Source organism: Chrysemys picta, chromosome 1 (assembly GCF_011386835.1).
Source record: "Chrysemys picta bellii isolate R12L10 chromosome 1, ASM1138683v2, whole genome shotgun sequence".
Taxonomy (NCBI): domain Eukaryota; kingdom Metazoa; phylum Chordata; order Testudines; family Emydidae; genus Chrysemys; species Chrysemys picta.
This window is the reverse complement of record NC_088791.1, coordinates 63,390,254-63,409,327: the sequence shown is the minus strand read 5'-3', so window position 1 is coordinate 63,409,327 and position 19,074 is coordinate 63,390,254. Positions and strand designations below refer to the sequence as shown.

General features: G+C 42.9%; 1 protein-coding gene across 1 annotated transcript in view; it reads left to right on the top strand.

Moving 5' to 3' along the window:
* Positions 1-2,674: 2,674 nt before the first annotated feature.
* The window catches only part of WIF1 (WNT inhibitory factor 1), a 58,238-nt gene continuing 41,838 nt past the window's right edge, over positions 2,675-19,074 (top strand). The window contains exons 1-2 of the mRNA XM_005303200.5: positions 2,675-3,039; positions 3,479-3,618. Of these exons, the coding sequence (XP_005303257.3) occupies positions 2,898-3,039; positions 3,479-3,618 (282 nt within the window). The 5' untranslated portion in view covers positions 2,675-2,897. The remainder of the gene's footprint in view (positions 3,040-3,478; positions 3,619-19,074) is intronic.

Here is a 19,074-nt window from a genome sequence, read left to right as displayed (position 1 = left end):
TTGTCATTGCTTTCCATGACATTAAGAACTGAGTTTTGAAAGTATGTTTAATCATAATTATAAACCTGGATGGAAAATAGTATTTTCCAAGAATATTTTTTACCATATTTAAAAAAAAATTATATATGGAAACAATTCAGGGTTTTTTTTTACAACAAACAACCCCACCCTTTTCCCCAAAGGTCAGTTTCTAGCTCTTGAAAACCAAACTGTCTGGCTTTCCGCTTTTCATAAAAAAACAAACAAACACACAACAAAACAAAAAAAATTAGGGAAAAAAGTATTCTGTGAAAAACTGGTTTAAAAAGTCTGTTTTTCATTTAAAAACATTTTTGAATAGAAATTTTTGACCAGCTGTATTTAGTTTATGTCTGTTAGTTAAGCTATGGTTTCTATGTAAATTGCAGCATTACTTTGATATTTTCAAATAGCATCTATTACATTATGTCATTTGTCCAAGTGCAAGATAGAGCCTGATCGCTCCTATGTGGTATTTGTCCCAGATTCACCAATGCATCTGTGTGCCAAAGCAAAGCAAACCCTGTAATGCTTGTACTCACAGCACAAGTCACTAGCTTGTGTAGTTAGAAGGCTGCTATAGCAAGCTGGCACTTTGCCTTTGTTGGGTTCAGGGAAAGGATCACTGGAGCACACTGCTCTGCTGAAGGCCCATGTGCCACTGGCACTGCCCAACTGCACACACATGTCGTTTGGTTCACATTTCTCCAATACTAAACCTAAATTTACTGTACTGTCAATGTGCATTTAGAAACTTCATTATTGCAAGGAGTCATGATTTTTCAGAATTGCCTATTTTAATTATTATATTTATCTTATTAACAAGGGACTTTTAAGTATTACTGCAATGCAAATGATAATAATTTGATAATATATAGCATCATAAACACACACCACACTTCCCAGGTGCATGAGACAAAATGCCTGTCCCAAATTCCTTATGACCTAAGGCACGAATAATGCAGTGGGGTATGGGCCTGTGCAGAACCCCTCTGACTTTAAAGCGGCTAGGCACTGTAGGAGGTAGCAGTGGTCTTGTCACGCAAATCAGCTTGCAGGGTACAGGTTGAGTAAAGTCACAGTCAAATGCATACAGAGTAGGTGTTAGTTGGTAAAGCAAAGGGGTGCAGGTATCAGAGGACTGATTATTTCAAATATCTGTAAACTGTATCATTCTTTGTTTGGGTGACCAGATGTCCCGATTTTAGGGTCTTTTTCTTATATAGGCTCCGATTACCCCCCACCCCGTCCTGATTTTTCACATTTGCTGTCTGGTCACCCTATTCTTTGTCCTTAACCCGCAGAACAAAGTCCTCTTGAAGGAAGGGCTAGGTAAGGCACGTGCTACTGTACTTTGCTAAAAAAGGGGTTACAGGAACAAAGTGGTGGGGAAACTTTAGTGTCAGATGAAACTATATGCACTGTTGGTAAATACGATTTGGGTAAGGCTGAGCCACAAGCCAGGAGGCAGGCCAGGCTGCAGCAGCTTCCATGTGCACAGGACCTTTCACCAACCCCAGCCACCTCGCCCAGAGCCCACTCACTCACTGCAAGCCCTGGGAGCCAGAGGAACTGGGAGCCTTGCAGAAGGGCACGTGAGAAAGACACAAAATTAAATGGTGTGTCCTAGAGAACACACACTGAATGAACACTGGGTAGTGTGTGCCCCAACACTGACCCCAGGAGCGTACTGCCACATGCTAAGAAAGGGCAGCTCCCTCCACCACACACCTCCCTGTACAGAGATCGTTAAGCCTTGTTTCCAACACGCCTGCTCAGGGGTGCTGGAACAATTTGTATAGTGGGGCTGCTGAGAGCCACTGAACCAAACTTTAAAACTTGTATATGATGGAAACCACTTCAAGACACGGGGTACGGCAGTTCCATCATCTATGTGCCTGCTCCATTACCCCCTGTACTCATCCACACCCTGTGTTCCCTGCACACTCCACCCACTCCATTACCCCCTGTACTGACCCCACCATGTCCCCCGCACACTCCATCCCGCTCCATTACCCCCTGTACTCACCCCAGCTCTGTGTCCTCAATACACCCCACATGCTCCATTACCCCCTGTACTCACCCTGCCCCGTGTCCCACACTCCCCACCCGCTCCATTAGCCCTATACTCACCCTGCCCACACACCCCACCTGTTCCATTACCCCCTGTACTCACCCTGCCCCACACACGCCACCTGCTCCATTACCTCATGTACTCACCCTGCCCCATGTCCCACACTCCCCACCTGCTCCATTAGCTCCTGTACTCACCCTGTCCCCCTCACCCCACAATGCCCCATTACCTTTATACTCCCCCCAGCACTCAATACACCCGCCCCCATTAGCCCCTGTACTCACCCCTACCAGGTGTCTCCCTGCCACTTATCCCCCATCTAACGCCTCTCTGGACACCCCGCCTCCCCAGTTCCTCCCATCCCCTCCTGCGCCTCCTACACCCGCTCCCCGCCGGCACCCCCTCCCCGTTCCTTCCCCCCTTTTCCCCTCGCCTCCCTGCAGAGCACCGGGAAGTGCGGGCGAGCAAGGGAAGGACTCGGCGGGCTTCTCCGGCCCCCTCTGGGGGAGCCGCGCTGCCAGCCCGGCCTCGCCTCCCTGCTCCAGGCGCCTCCTAGCGGGGCTCAGCAGCAGCGCTGGGTGCCGGTGCCTTTCCCAGGCACGTCCCCCCTCAGCCGCGCTCAGCCCGACTCCCAGCCCCGCTCGCTGCTGCCAGCGGGCGAACCCACCCCCCGCGGCCAGCCAGAGCCTGCTGCCCAGAGCCAGTCGGCGCGGAGACACGCGGCGTGTGCGCGCGGGACCGGGCGAGGGGAAGGCAGCGCGAGGGAGCGCCCGGCGCCTTTCGGAGCAGCAGCAGCAGCAGCAGCATGGCCGGTCCGAGCGCCCTCTGCTCCGCGCTCGGGCTCTGCAGCATCCTGAGCCTCTGGGCTCTGCCGGCGCGGGCTGCGCAGCGGCAAGAGGACACTCTCTACATGTGGATTGATGCTCATCAAGCCAGAGTCCTGATAGGTAAGTTGGGGCTCTACCCCCCTCGCATTAGCACCGGCTCTTTGCTCCAGTTAGTGTCTCCCTGGAGGCGCTTCAGCAACGTGTTTTCCAGCCCCATGAAATCGCCCTGCCTAGAGGCTTCAGTGAGTTACTTCTCCAAGCAGTTTGTTAACCTGCACTAGTGGGGCTCCTGCTGAAAGGCGTAGCCCTCCATAAAGACTAACCGATGCACTTGAGCTCTGTGTTTTAGCCGTGAAAACCGAAGTGCCAGTGGAAACTTTAGGTGGTTCAAACATTGTTGTTGTTTGTAGCATAGGAATGGGAAAGTTTATCCCAGTGGTTAGGCTTCCCAAGAACTAGGTGATAGCGATGATAAACATTCTCTACAGTAAAATGTTCATCATACATGAGAATCCTGCTTCATTTCCCTCTTTCTAGTCTGTATATTTTTGTTTTACAGGCTTTGAAGAGGATATTCTGATTGTTTCAGAGGGGAAAATGGCCCCATTCACTCATGATTTCAGAAAAGCCCAGCAGAGGATGCCAGCTATTCCAGTCAATATCCACTCTATGAATTTTACCTGGCATGCAACAGGAAGGGTAGGTACAGATTGAGATTGGAAGAAGAAAAAAAGTCCTCTTTAAATATGTTCAGCAGAGGCAAATATTTAGTTTTTAGAATATTTTAGGAAACTATTTCTGATATGTGCCAAAAAGACACTAAAGAATGAGCCCTTGATCTAGAATCACCTGTTATAGGAATTATTTATCTAGCATGGAAAATGTATAATGCTTTAAAAAAAGTCAGAATGAAACACTGTCCCTAACCCAACGAGTTTATAATTTAATTCAGACAACACAAAATATGTGGTAACATGGCAGGCTGTGGACACATTATTGATGTGGAAATTATTATAAGGAAAATTCTTGGAAGAAGTAAATTTTAAAATGGGATTTTAAGAAGGAGGGTATGCTTTCTTTGCTGATAAACTAAGGATAAAAGAACCAACAAGATTAGACAACACAGGCTCATGAGGAAGACATTAGCTAGCCTTAAATGAAATTTTACAGGTCAACAGTCCATAATGTGGATACAATTTTGTTATTTTATTTTTTTAAAAAGCATAAGGTTTTAGCATATGGAGCTCTACTATGACTCATTTATTAAATACACACACGCTGTTTCAATATGCATAGTTGTGTTAAAATAGGAGCTGTATTGCCTAGATCTATTTCTAAAAAGTATAATGGCAAAACTATGCAACGTTGCAATCTATTGAGCCCACAATTCTCTATTTAACTTTTTTTACTGAAAAGATAAAGTATGGCATACTTTTATGCATAATTTGACAGACTGATAAATATGTTAAATTTGCATAACACTGCATCATGTTGGTCTAAAGTTATCATGGATACGGAGACATATTCAGCTTAACAGAAAAGAATTCTAAATAAAACAACTTTTTAAAAAAAGCAGTCTATGCATTTTATACAAGAGAATGTTCAATAAAAAAATCATGTACTTTTCAAAATATTCAGTGAATATTTTGGTTATAGTTTGGTCAACTTTATAACTATGCGAGTTTTCAATTGTTTAGAAACATTTTTTTTCAAAGTGGTCATTTATGATTCAGGAAATCTCTTACAGCAACTGTCATACCCTTCTATCTATGTTAGGTACTTAGTATCTGAATGCTTTGCACTCTTTAGTATATTCATCATCACAAGACCCCTCTGAGGTAGGGAAGTGCTATCATCCCCATTTTACAGATGAGGACTGAGGCACAGAGAAGCAAAGTGACTTGTATGGGGACTGAGGTCACAGGAGTTCTATTTGTATCTATAGTTATAGAGAAAACAAAAATTATACCAGAGTGCTATTTAAGTAACTAGCCGTAGTTAACATGTCCCAGGACAGGCATGATTGTACTGCTGTCCATGAGGAAAAAAAATCTTACTGGGTAGTGGGATTGAGACATCAGAGAGAACCCAATTCCTTTTCCCTATCCTCTTTTTTTCTTTTCTGCTCTAAGTCCCCTCTTCTGCAACCCAGTGAACAGCTTGTTGGAAAGCTGTGATTGTAACATTTGAAATGCATGACACTGCTCACACGCTTAAAGTTAAGCATGTGTTTAACATCTCTACTGGATTGGGATCAGTGTATTCAGCACCTTGCAGGATGAAATCCCATTTGAACTGTGACAAAGCTGTTCAACAAATCATTCTTCTTTCTCTTTAATTTATTTACTGAAATCATATTAGTTAAAACTGCCTTGACATCCTTAAATATTTTAAAATTTAAAAAGTAATTCATCTACAGTTTCAATGGCTATACATCTACACAAATGCTATTTGAATATCTCCCATGTCAAAATCAGATCAGAACTATCGAAGGAGTTTAATTTCTACAGAAACCGATTGGAATAATTTATTATTACATACTTCAGGTAAAAAAGTTAAGATGAAGTGAAGGATTTAGTTAAGTATAAGACATAGCAATTATTTAAGGAGAAAAATGTTGATTTTTAAAAACACAAACCTTAATTCTGGAATTTTTAAGGTAAGGTAAAACAAAAATGATTGGAAAAAATAATATATGGAGATAAAGTACTATAAACAACCTTAACTGTCTCACTCCTCCTGTTTCTAAAGTAGTGTTAGCTTTCAATCAAATAAATGCTAAAAATAACATAGGCTATTCATTTGGTGGAAAATATATAATCCTGTTTAGTTAGCACTTACTGCCCCTATCCACCTCCATCCTGTGCATACAGAGTTTGTTCCAGTGGCTGTGGATACTTAAACATGATGTATCAGTGCAGATTAGGTAAGGAGTTCTAACTCACAGCCCAGACGGGGTGACTATGGTGACTTTAAGCCAGCCTCATGTCTTTCCAATCCTGGGCTGTTCCAGGGACTGGCAAGGCAGCCTCTCTGGGTTGCCTTCTGGGCTGCAGTGCTCCCTGAAATCTCCACAGTAGTGTGTGCTGTGGCCCACCCCCAACATGCCCTTCCTGTCCCAGTAGGTTCTCTGAGGCCAGCCTTACATATGTCTTCCACAGTTTCTGTGCCAAGGATATCTTCCCCTGGTGGGAACCAGGGCTTTTTGACAGTGTCTATATATTGTTCCTGCCCTTTTTCCTGGTGTAAAGGGGTTGGAGCCAGTATAAGGGTCTTGCCCTAGATCTTGACAGTCCATAGTCAAAACTACAAAATTAATTAGCACTGTACTGCATCTAGCACACTGGGGTCCTGGTCCATGACTAGGGTTCCTACGCGCTATGGTAAAACCAATAAATAAGAATGATAATTTTGAAATAACATGCATATGCACCTAATTTAACTTAGTGGCAGTGCTAAACGGACAGAATTAAGGTTGTTTGTGGCAACAGAACTCCACTTTTCCAATATTTCCAACATTTGAAAAAAGTTTTTACTTTAAATTCACATTTTCAAATGTTTTCTTTTTATTTTATATGTAATGGCTTTTACAAATATCTGTTGCACACTCCAGGTAAGTACTATGTGTTTGAAACCTTTACTCAGCCTTAGTTTTTGTCTGAGAATTTCCTTAGCTTTTCTTTGCAGTTGGACATTTTTGTTGTTTCTATATGGGGGAAAAATCTTTGATGTAGGAACTGTTAAAGCCATTTTCATTAGTAAATGAAAAATGTTTGTTTATTTTAATTCTTGAGCAACTCATTGCGGATAAGGGACTTCAAAATTATGGCAAATTTTGTGGGGAGGATAACTAAATTAAGAGTCGATACTTCAAGGTTGTGAGCACTCTCAATACCCAGTGAGATCAAGAGGAGCCACGCATACTAAGCTGCTCAGTCCACCTTATTTATTGGGACCTTATTTATTAAAATTCCACCCAGTATTACCTATGCTGTGTAAACTTTGTAACAGCTGTAGTTTTATGTTTAGAAAAATTGTACTTCAGAATGTTGTACAGATGTTCTGTGTTTAAAAAAAAATGTTCCCACGGGATAATATTGTACATTGCATACATCTGTGTAACCACTAGAAGTCACTGGTGTTGCTTCATTTTTATATCCTGCAAAAGGTATAAGTGATTTGTGGGTCTATTCTGTTCTCTTCTTGATGCTGGGGGATGTGTGTGCAGAGCCTTCCTAATTTGGAGAAAAATAGTCCCTAGTGTGCTAACTTATGCTGCAACATGCTTTACTTTGCCCACTGGAGGGTAGTCCTACAGCATGCAGTTGGTAATAGCACTTCAGCAGTATTTAGCAATATCTGAGGGGGATATAGGCGCCAAACCTTCAAACACATATGCATATGCTTAACTTTACTAATGGGAGTAGTCCCCCTGATTTCAGTGGGACTGCTTTGGTAGTAAAATTAAGCATAGATATGAGTGTTTGCAGATCAGAATCAACATAAAGCAAAGGCTTTGTCAGTGAATAGGAGGTAAGTACTGGAGCATAAAGACAAAATAAGCATCTGATTAATTCAGTGGGCAGAAGAAAAGTCAAGATCAAAAACAAGTCGGGTTTTTTTGCTCCAACAGTTACTGGTAACTGAATAATGCAGAAGCGGTGTCCAGTCTGTATGGTGAGATGGAGAGCAAGTGTCACTCTATGATGTTTTTCAGCATACCTTCTGTTTTGCAAAAGGAGGCTTAGGAAAGGAGATAAAATTACAGCTCAGAGAGGCTGATTCTGATCTCATCCACATGGGGGTAAATCCAAAATAACCCACTTCATTGGAATTACTTTATATTTTTACTTATGTGACTGAGATCAGAATCTGGCTCAGAATGAAGGAATAAGAAAACATCTGACTATGTTAAAAGATTTATGTGCTTCCTTCCTCCCTCCCTCAGGAAGGTGAATAGACTACTTGTTATATACCATTATTGGCATAATGGGAGAAACATTTAAATATTACAACACCACTGATAAAATAAAGGGAAAACAAAAGATGGTGGATTTCAGTTCAAATAATATTTCAGTGGAATCGCTGAACATAAATAAACACCTCATTTGTACATAGCAATTACAGCAGCAATTTTTATTATTTCTAAAATTGTCTAATGTGTACAGGCCACATTTTTTCTAATGGAATTATGACTGTTTTGGAAGTTATGATAAACGCGGTTGCATAACTTTGGACTCTTGGGATTTACAGTAGTACCTTCACTGTGGTTTCATGTCAGCAAACAGAGGAAATACCTTGTTTTCTGACCTCTGTACCACAATTTCAATGTGAAATGTGAATATGTTTACATACAGTGGGCATGATTTTTAAAAAGGGGGTTCTTGTATCAAAAGCATAGCTCCAAACCTTTAATATTTAGATTCTATTCTGCTGTGGTATTTTGCATCTTGGTGTTGTAGACATGCCACCAGGGATCAAAGAGTAATGCTATAGAGATCCCACTTCATTTAGTAAAGCAGGCATGTGCCAGCCATCTGTTCTATCTGCTGATAGAAAACAGCAGTAAGGTTCTCAAAGTTTTGCCAAAAAAAAAAAAAAGCTTTATTGCTCAGTAGAAATGACTTACAAGGCACCTTATAAGCTACATCTGGTTTCCATAGTAATTTACATGGCATATATGTAAACTACACAATTACACTTTTTACACAGCAGTGTAGTTGTGGAAAATAAACCCTTCAATGGAATTTTCAGTGTTTATTCTTTTCTTTAAGAACATTGCTAAAAACAAAACAGAGATGTGCTTTGAATAAAAAAGCGGAAGTAATAAAACTTTCAATGTTTTTACAGAACTAGCTGTTGACAAATACTGGAATTAAAGGTACACCAAACTTTAAAATGATATACTGGAAAAAACAGATCTCTCCCTATGTTACTAACTACGCGTTTGAATTTTAGACCCCAATTTACTTTTCACTTATTGTGTTTATTTACTTTTACAGTGCTCTCAACTTGGAAAACAAATGACATCAGTTTCACATTGGTTTATAATCAATTTCCCTTTTAGGTTCCAAATGCTGTAAAGTTAGGGTTGCAAACAGTGCAATGGAATGATTTGTATAAAAAGAACTGTTTCCAGTAAAAACAATTAATGCATTAAAACATTTGTTTTGGCCCTAGGCATTGTGCACATGATATTTTTGTAATATCTAAATTTTGGATCAATTTTGTGTTGACAGTATTCCTATCAAAGCATCTTATGTGCATTTAAACACATACCTGGGGCCCCATTCTCACATAGGCTATGCATAGATCTGTTATTTGACCTACATTTTCTGAAATGGTAAAATATTAGGTCATATTTACAATGTTTACATTACATTTGGTCAGTTTTATTTCTAATGTTGTGCCTACCTTAGTTAGGAGTAATGAGTTTTCAAAGCCACCTGAGTTTTCTTTTTACAGTAGTTTGAAAAATGTTTTTACCATATGGAAGTGGTAGATAATAGTTGAGTAGAATACTCAAAATAGATGCTTTAAGTGGATTTGAAAGATCACATAAAGTCTGTAACATTTCCTATTATACCAATCAGGGTGAGAATACAAATTTCATTTTAGACATTTTTTTTTTGGAGGTGGAAAATCCCATTGGGTTAGTGAAGGACACCTTATTTTATTTCTGTAGTTAGTCTGAGGAAGATCTATTGATGTTAATTTTTTGGGTGATGCTTTGATAGGGCCCAATTCTGCAATGTGCAGAGTGTCTCCTATGAAATGCTGAATACTCTCCTCCTCCACAGAATGTACACTGCTGGCATCCATGGGAGTTAAGGGCACCCAGCTCCTTATAGGATCAAGCTCATATTTCCTGATTCTCTTCAGGGAAACCATAATCATACTGATGTTCTTTTTTAAGTTTATCCTTTTAGATTGACAGCCCTGGAGCATGAATCTTGTGTTTAGCCACATAATAGTACAGTACAGTGTACACAATATAATAGTGTCAGCTTCCTCACATTCCCCTGCTTCAGCTGTGTCCTAGAGGGAGCACCTCTTGCAATTCATTCTTTATGCCCCTTCAATCCTTGGCTTTGTTTCTAAGACTATCATCAAGGGGAAGAGGACGTAATGCCAGTACAATGGTGGTTTTTGTGAAGTGCATATGCTAGAGCTGGTCTGTAAACCACTGGGATATTCTGGAGCTGGCCTCAGGAGTTGCTGGTTACTCCCTGCAGAGCATTCCTGTATAGCTAGACTTTGAGGAGTGAAAGTTCTGGAATGGGTATCTGGCTGAAGACAGGAAAAATGGTTTGTGGGGCAACTGGAAATGGATCTGAGGCAAAGGAAGTTGGGTTTCAGTTCCAGCTCAGAGGGTAAGCCAAGCTTGAAAGAAGAGCCCTACTGAAGTGGGGTGTAACTTTTGTGGGGCCCTACACTGAAGTGAAAACAGCTTGAAGACGACATGGGGCCTACTTCTGATCTTGCATATGTAACTCACACACCTCCTGGGAGTGGTGTTCGGTCCCATCAGGTGGCACTGAGACCACTTAGAGAAAAAGAGATAAAATGAGTTTGCTCTACAGCCTTACCTAACAGCCAGTTGGTTTTTAGCTCATGCAGTAGAGGCTCCTGCACTAAGCTCCAGAGGCCCTAGGTTCAATCCCGCCTGCCGACGACCAGGGTCGGTCGGTGTTACACCTACACTTTTGACAGTCGTGAATAACTATTGAAATGAATGCAGTTATACTGATGTAAAAACAATGAGGGTGAGAGGAGAATCAAGCCCATGGTTTGGAGATCTACTGGCTCTGGAAAGTCTAAGTTACTGAAGACACCAACATCAGGGGCCTGATTCTCTGTTGCATTATACCACCTTAACAGCAGTGTACCTCCACTGGTTTCAAAACACATATGCCCTCTAACACAATTTGGACAGATTCTTTGGTTCACTACGTTCACTTTGTGCCGCGTATGCAGCACAAAGTGAACTTAAACCAGGGGAGGAGAGGACATGTTGGGTATGGAGTTGGGGTGTAGTGGAGCCAAGCTCTTCTATTCCTGATCCTCTGCTGGTGTAAGGGCTGCTAGTTTCAGAAATCACTGTAGGGCCTTTGCTGCACTAACTTCCGCTGGTACTGGCTCACCAAGGTCCAGGGAACCACAATTGGCTTGCTGCAGCAACCGCTTGCCATTACATCTGAGTACAGCCCAGACATAGTAGAGAATCAGAACCCTTAAATTCAACCATACTATCGCCAACACTGCACTCAAAGTACTGAAAAATCACATTGCATTGCTCAACCTTACCTCAGACCTCTAAATGTGTTTTGTTCATGACATTATAAATAGACATCTGAAACAGTGTGTATGTGTACATTTCACCAGTATTAGGGATGGTTTGGCTTGGTGCTGCATATTACACAGTTGATCTGACTTTTTTGAAAGTCATAGGGTAAATAGAAGTTTATTATGTTTTTAATAAGTTATTCTGAGTATGTGATCAGCAGCTTTGTATTTTTTCTCCATTTGGTTTGTGCAGCTGCCAAAGTTGTCATTCTGAGATAATTTGTCCTGGGAACTGGAATGGTGATTACATTACTTAATGATGTAGTACTAGAAAGTGGTGCATTGCAGTGTGGGTGAAGTTCACTTCCTTGATATATGCACCAAAGTAATAGTACTGTTGTACTGAAAGTGAGTATGTTAGAGTGGGTAATGGGCTAATAATTGAAGACTGGTTTCAGTATTGGATGCGGTTGTTACCTTAACTTGCAACTTCCTTACTTTTAGTGTTTGCATTTTTGTGGGAAATTGCCACTTGAGTCAATTTAGTGTACATAAATATGAGGGCTGAGGACCCACGGCTGGAGACTGGATGGGAGTGCTGGAGAGAGGGACTGGCCATGGTGAGCCGGGCTCAGCTAGTTTCATAAAGCAATAGAAGCCCGACTCTATAAATCCATGTGCTTTGAGATCCTTCTCTCTTCATGCAGTATCTTGCTAGCTGAGGTGCTTGAACTGACAGTGCCCTGGTTTAAAGAGGATGCTGCTGGCAGGATGTTCTCTCTAAAGGGCCTCTGACACTCAAACTGGGTCTCACAATTGATCAGACAGAACCTGAATCTGTTAGTCTTCAGAGCACACAGCAAGATATGTCCCTTCCCCCACACTAGTAGGCTGGAGTAGGCTAAGAAAGGGGATAATAGGGTAAAGGTGGGTGTAGGGGTGGTTAATCCTAGATGGGTGAATAGTTTGTTCTTTATCTGGAGATTTATAAATATGTCTAGTGTACATTTGCAGAGAGCAAATGGATAGGAATTGGCTTGGCTTTTTTAAAACACTGAAGTAAATACAGTTATAAGGCAGCCTGACCTGCAGAAGGCTGCAGCATGACAAGTGTGCCAGCTTCAGTTTCCCTTTTTGTCTATCCTTGAAAGGGGCATAGTCTTTCAGTATCCAATACAAAACCCGCCTTTGGGCATAATTTATTCATATACACCAGTGCAGTAATTCCTTGTAGTAAAACCATTCTCCAGTTCTCACAGTAAATATATAGGGACACAAAAGTTTTTCCATTCCCTTCTCGAGGGACATCATCTCCTAGTCACCCATGTGAGTCAATAGCAGCACATTGTTCCCAGTTCCTTTTGCCCTTGATCCAAGACCCCAGTCTCCGGGCCTCCCTGTCTCAGAATGACCAGTCTCATGACTCTTACCACAGCCCTTCATGTCGGGTCTCCTGCAACAGATCTTCCCACAGTGTTCCACTACTGAGGCGTCTCTGTCTCTGAGTCCTACCACTGTTCAAGGAACCCCTCGCTAGGACCAACCCCTTGTTATGGGCCTCCTCCTCTCAGGTCTTCACCCCAAGTCTCCCTGCATTGTTCCACCCCAAAGGCCTCCCCACAATCAGGGGACCTAGCTTTGGTCAGTTCTCACCAGCAGTTCTGTTCCAGCTCTCCTCAGGACTCAGCTTTTCTGCTGGGTCTCCTGTAGCTCTCTCCCAAGCCACTCATGCCAGCTCTCACCAGCTGCTTCCTGTGTCTGGCTCCTCTCAGGCTCCTGGTCTCATCTGCCAGTCTCATTCTTCTAGGACCCAGATGCCCTCTCATAAATCTAACTGGGGTCAGCTTCTGAAAGGGCTAGTATCACCTTGTTTTGTAAAAGTGCTTTTAGAGCCTTCAAAATGGAAGTCACACTGATATATAGATATATAGACAGTGAAAGGAATATGAAAAGAATATAAAAAGAGGAACTGGTAAGGAAGTGTTGGGTTTGAGACAGAGAGGACCAGAGGTGTGGACTGAACAACACTGAAATAGGCCCCTGTGAGCAGCCAAGCCTGAAAAGAAGACTTGGACTGTACTTTTGTTATCTTACAGTTTTGTTTGTTAATGAGTCATACCCCAAGGAAAAAGGTAACTTTTGACACACCATGGGGCACATGGACTGTGTCTTAAAGCAGGCAGGAAATTCACCTACCAACCAGTCTGTACATTGAACTACGATCATAGAAATGTAGGACTGGAAGGGATCTCAATAGATCATCTAGTCTAGTCCCCTGCACTGAGGCGGCTCTAAGTATGTAAGTAGATAACTAGACCATCCCTGACAGGTGTTTGATTCACCTGTCCTTAAAAACCTCCAATGACAGAGATTCTACAATTTCCCTAGGTAATTTGTTCCAGTGCTTAACTACCATTACAATTTGGAAGTTTTTCCTAATGTCTAACCTAAATCTCCCTTGCTGCAATTTAAGCTCATTGCTTCTTGTCTGATCTTCAGTGGTTAAGAAGAATTTATCACCCTCCTCTTTATAACAACCTTTTACATACTTGAAGACTTATGTCCCCCCTCAGTCTTCTCCAGACTAAACAAACCCAATTTTTTCAGTCTTTCCTCATAGGTCAGGGGTGGCCAACCTAAGCCTGAGAAGGAACCAGAGTTTACCAACGTGCATTGCCAAAGAGCCACAGTAATATGTCAGCAGCCCCTCATCAGCTCCCCGTCCCCCGCTCACAGCACCTCCCACCCACCGGCAGCCCTGTCGATCAGCACCTCTCCCTCCCTCCCCATCAGCTGTTTCGGGGCATGCAGGAGGCTCTGGGGTGGAGAGGGAGGAGCAAGGGCATGGCAGGTTCAGGGGAAGGGGAGGAGTGAGGGCAGGGCCTGTGGCAGAGCCAGGGGTTGAGCAGTGAGCACCCCCCCACACACACATTGGAAAGTTGGCGCCTGTAGCTCCAGCCCTGGAGTCGGTGCCTATACAAGGAGCCACATATTAACTTCTGAAGAGCCGCATGTGGCTCTGGAGCCACAGGTTGGCACCCCTGTCATAGGTCATGTTTTCTAGACCTTTAATCATTTTTGTTGCTCTCCTCTGGACTTTCTCCACATCTTTCTGGTGCCCAGAACTGGACACAGTACTCCAGTTGAGGCCTCATCACTGCTGAGAAGAGTGGAAGAGTTACTTCTCATGTTTTGCTTACAACATTCCTGCTAGTACATCCCAGAATGATGTTTGCTTTTTTTTTTTGCGCAACAGTATTACATTGTTGACTCATGTTTAGTTTGTGATCCACTATAATCCCCAGATCCTTTTCTATAGTGCTCCTTCCTAGGCAGTCATTTCCCATTTTGTATTTATGCAATTGCACAGTCCTTCCTAAGTGTAGTACTTTGCATTTGTCCTTATTGAATTTCATCCTGTTTAATTCAGACCATCTCTCCAGATTGTCAGGATCATTTTGAATTCTAATCCTGTCCTCCAAAGTGCTTGCAACCCCTCTCAATTTGGTATCTTCCACAAACTTTACAAGTGTCTTCTCAAGGCCATTATCCAAATCACCAATGAAGATATTGAATAGAACCACTCAATATGCCCTTCCAGTTAGATTGTGAACTATTGCTAACTACGCTGAGTATAGTTTTCAAGCCAGGTTGGACCCACATTATATGCCATCAGTGAAAAACTTAAGGATTCAAGTTATCTGTAGTATGAAGATAGAAATGCCTCATTCATTTGCAGCGAAGAAGCTAATTGAAGGGTGCATCTGAAGGAGTATCATAAACAAAACAAGCAAAGTTATGCCATTGTATAATTCCATGTTAAGGGGGTCCCACTAACCTTACCATTAGGAGGTTTTTCCTAATATCTAGCCTAAATCTCCCTTGCTGCAATTTAAACCTAAAACTGCTGCACCCAATTTTGGGTACTGTGATAAAGCGCCTCCTCTGCCTTGGTGGGCTCTGCACTTTCTGGCAGATTTGCTCGCCTCAGAGGTTCATGGCAGTCCTCAGTTTGGCTCCTTTTGTTAGTGGCACAAACCTGCCATTCACTCAGCTAACCTCATCACTGGCCAGCATTGGGAAAAGGAGGAGAACAATCCCCACAGTCTCTGCTGGCCCACCTAATGGGTCAGGGGACTGGCCAGAGACCTTCCTCTCTGGTGGGACTCACAGTCCAGATCAACTCCCCTTATATCAAATAGGGAGGTGAGGGGATGGGGGGGAACCCAGGCCCGCCCTCTACTCTGGGTTCCAGCCCAGGGCCCTGTGGATTGCAGCTCTCTATAGTGTCTCCTGTAACAGCTGTATGACAACTACAACTCCCTGGGCTACTTCCCCCTGGCCTCCTCCCAACACCTTCTTTATCCTCACCACAGGACCTTCCTCTTGATGTCTGGTAACGCTTGTACTTCGCAGTCCTTCAATAATACATCTACTCATTCTCAGCTTCTTACACCTCTTACTCCCAGCTTCTCACATGTACCCCTCTCTAACTGAAGTGAGGTCCTTTTTAAACCAGGTGCCTGATTAGCCTGCCTGTCTTAATTGATTCTAGCAGCTTCTTAATTGGCTCCAGGTGTCCTAATTAGCCTGTCTGTCTTAATTTGTTCCAGCAATTTCCTGATTGTTCTGGAACTGCCCCTGTTACCTTACACAGGGAAAAGGGACCTGCTTAACCTGGGGCTAATATATCTGCCTTCGATCACTCTCCTGTAGCCCCTGGCCCAACCCTGTCACAATATATATTTAATTCCATAGTATATACTTTCTGGGGATGTTTCAGAGAAAAGCTACTAAGCTCATCAAAAGATAGTTGTGAGTTAAATTTCTGCAGTCTGTCTAGCTTGGAGAAGAAGCTGTTGTACACAAAAAATGGGATCACAAAGACTTGGGTAAGGACCTATTTCAACTGAGCAACAAGAAAACATGTGGACACTTCTGATCTCTCCCCTCACCCCACCCCAAATATAGGTTAAATGTGAAAGTTTGCTTTGTTTTGTTTGCTTGTTTTTAAACCCATATGATACTCACCATTTGGACTTTTGTCCCTGGAGGTACTGGTAGAATCCAACTTACTAGGATATGTGAGGGAGAAGAGGACCGGACAATTATTTATTGATTTCTCTAGCATTTACTGCCATAGCTGCTGAGCACTCTAATTAGAAAAAACATATTAAAAAAGATAAAATTATATATGCTACCCATAATAAATTATAACAGTAAAACTAAAAATACCACTTTCCTGATTGTTTCTAGCAAACATTCGTAGAATAGCCATTAGTTAGTTGTTTATCTCAGCTAAAGTTTAAAAAAACCCAACCAAATGCTAAAGGAAATAAATAAGCCTGACATCAGGCCTGGAAGCCTGAAAATTCAAATTCTGGCCAAAGGCAACACATTCCCTAAATGGGGGCTCTCTAAGGAGAAGACCTGCCACCAGGCCTAAGAGTTCAACCACAGAAACCATTAGCTGCAGATTTCCAACCATCCTCAATTACTACAGTTGGCTATGAAGTGAGAAGCAGTCTGTTGTACTATTAGTTTGTAGACTATTCAGGGAGCCAATTCAGAGATTTGAGCACTGGCATTATGTGCTTATAATGACCCGCTTATCTCTGGAAGTGGGCAGGTACATTCTGAACCAGATGACAATTTTGAGTGACCTTCAAAAGTAGCTCTAACTAGAGTGCACAACAATAGTCTGTCTAGAGGTGACAAAGGCATAGATAACTAGAGAGGTCACACAAACTTTTGGTCAGTTGTAGAAGATGAAATGCACCATGCACCACCATCACTACCTGCAAATCTAGGAGCAGTGACATATCCTATAGGAATCTTAGACTGTAAACCATTTAGGCAAAATTCAAGCATGCTGGACACTTTCAGTAACTGGCTCACGTGGTGTCTGTACCAATTGCTTTTAAAGGTTCGGTAAAAGTTGGTCTGATCTTTTCAAGTGTGATTCTCAGGTAGTTCATATTCATCCAGGTATCTTGCTGAGCCAGGCACTGGGAAATAAAGGAAACTGTAAAAATTACGTTTGATAAAATAAAGAGATTCATCTGAGTGTGATCAGTACGCTGATGTCACTTCCCCCTAAAGTCTGTTTCCCCATATGGTCTCACATTGAATAGATGTGACGAGATGTGCAAGATCCCACATGAGGGCCCTCAAGGAGGATGAGCAGTTGCCCAGCATCATACTTTGGGAGCTCTTTGAGGATGGAAAGAATTCACTCATGCCTGCAAGGTGTTTACCTATGGGATGCTCTGTGCTCACAAGCACCAGCTAGCCAAATTTGAAATGAGGAAAGAATTTTCCACCAGGGTGTATTGGCAGGCACCCTGGGTTTTGGTTTGTGCAGGGCTGTGTTTGTTTGTTTGTTTTTTGTGAGGGTTTTTTGGCCTTCTCCTAGATTTGCCTAGAGCACATCTGTTAGAATTAGGTGAGCATGATCAAATTTCTGTGATTGCAGTCTGTGATCCTTCCTTCATGTACCTTTCATCGCTAGAGTCCTCCCTTTCGGTCAGGGTTGTGACAGAATGCAGACGCTTACACTGCACTACTTGTCTTGTGAATATAAATTATAGGACTTCATGACATCACAAACCACTCAAGCTTCACTCCCTTGATTACCATGCCAGCAGAACCCCTTTGAGTCTGAGCATTATGCTACCCCTTGATATAACTCACAATTGTGTATCTATGTGAATATCTTGTTTAGTTAACTGACCGTTTTTACTTGCCCTGCCAATCATTTGCAATCATGTATACCTTATAATTCATAGACCTGATGTCAATTCAGGCACTCATATTATGGTATGCCTACACAGATAAAATTACATTTTTATTCATTTCTAAATGAGGCAAGCGAATTCGCCAGAAAGCACAGAACCCACCAAGGCAGGAGGAACTTTATCACAACTGGTGTTAGCAGTGGGATTTGGTGTGCACAGCGCAGCGGAAGAAGAAGGGTGGGGTGATATAAAAAAAAAAAAAAAAAAAGGAGAGGGTTTATTTTTTTTCCCACCACAATGGATGAGGTAGTGCGGGTAGTGATACAAGCCACAGCTGCCCAGGAGAAGGCTACCCGTGTCCAGGCAGCCGCCCAACAGGAGGCAGTGCAGCCGGAGCAAGAGACTAATCGCCTGCTGATAGACCAGGCTGCTCAAGACCATGACCATGCTATGTTGTGGAACTGGTAAACCAGGTAAAGAGCCTTACAGAGCTGAACCGGGGCCATGATGGGATGCAGATCATATGGGCCAGCAATTGACTGCAGAAAGGGGAGGATGATGTAGAGGCATACCTCTTGGCCTTTGAGTGGACAGCCCTCCAGGAAGCTTGGTCCAGAGAACAGTGGTCTGGCATCCTCGCCCCATTCCTGTGTGGAGAGGCCCAGAAGGCCTACTATGACCTGTCTGAAGAGGCTGCGGCAGACTACCCCCAGCTGAAAGCAGAGATCCTGGCCAGATCTGGGGTAATGACCGCAGTGCAAGCCCAGCGATATCATGAGTGGAGGTACCAGGAAAACAAAAGCTCGCGGTCCCAATGATATGATCTCATCCATCTCACACAAAAGTGGTTATGAACTGAGTCCTGGAGTTGGAAGAGATACTAGTGGTTCTGGTCATCGACCGATACATGAGGGGACTACTGCCAGACCTTCGTGCCTGGGTAAGCCAGATCGAACCCTCTACCTATGACAAGATTGTCGCATTGGTAGAGAGGCGAAGGACGGCAGGGGAACTGATCCGACCACGTAAGGAAGATGCACCCTGAGTTAAACTAGCAGCACCAAACCCCAGAGCTCGGGTGACTGGACTCTTAGGGGGCCCTAGATGGAAAAAGAGAGAGTCTGAAGGCCCA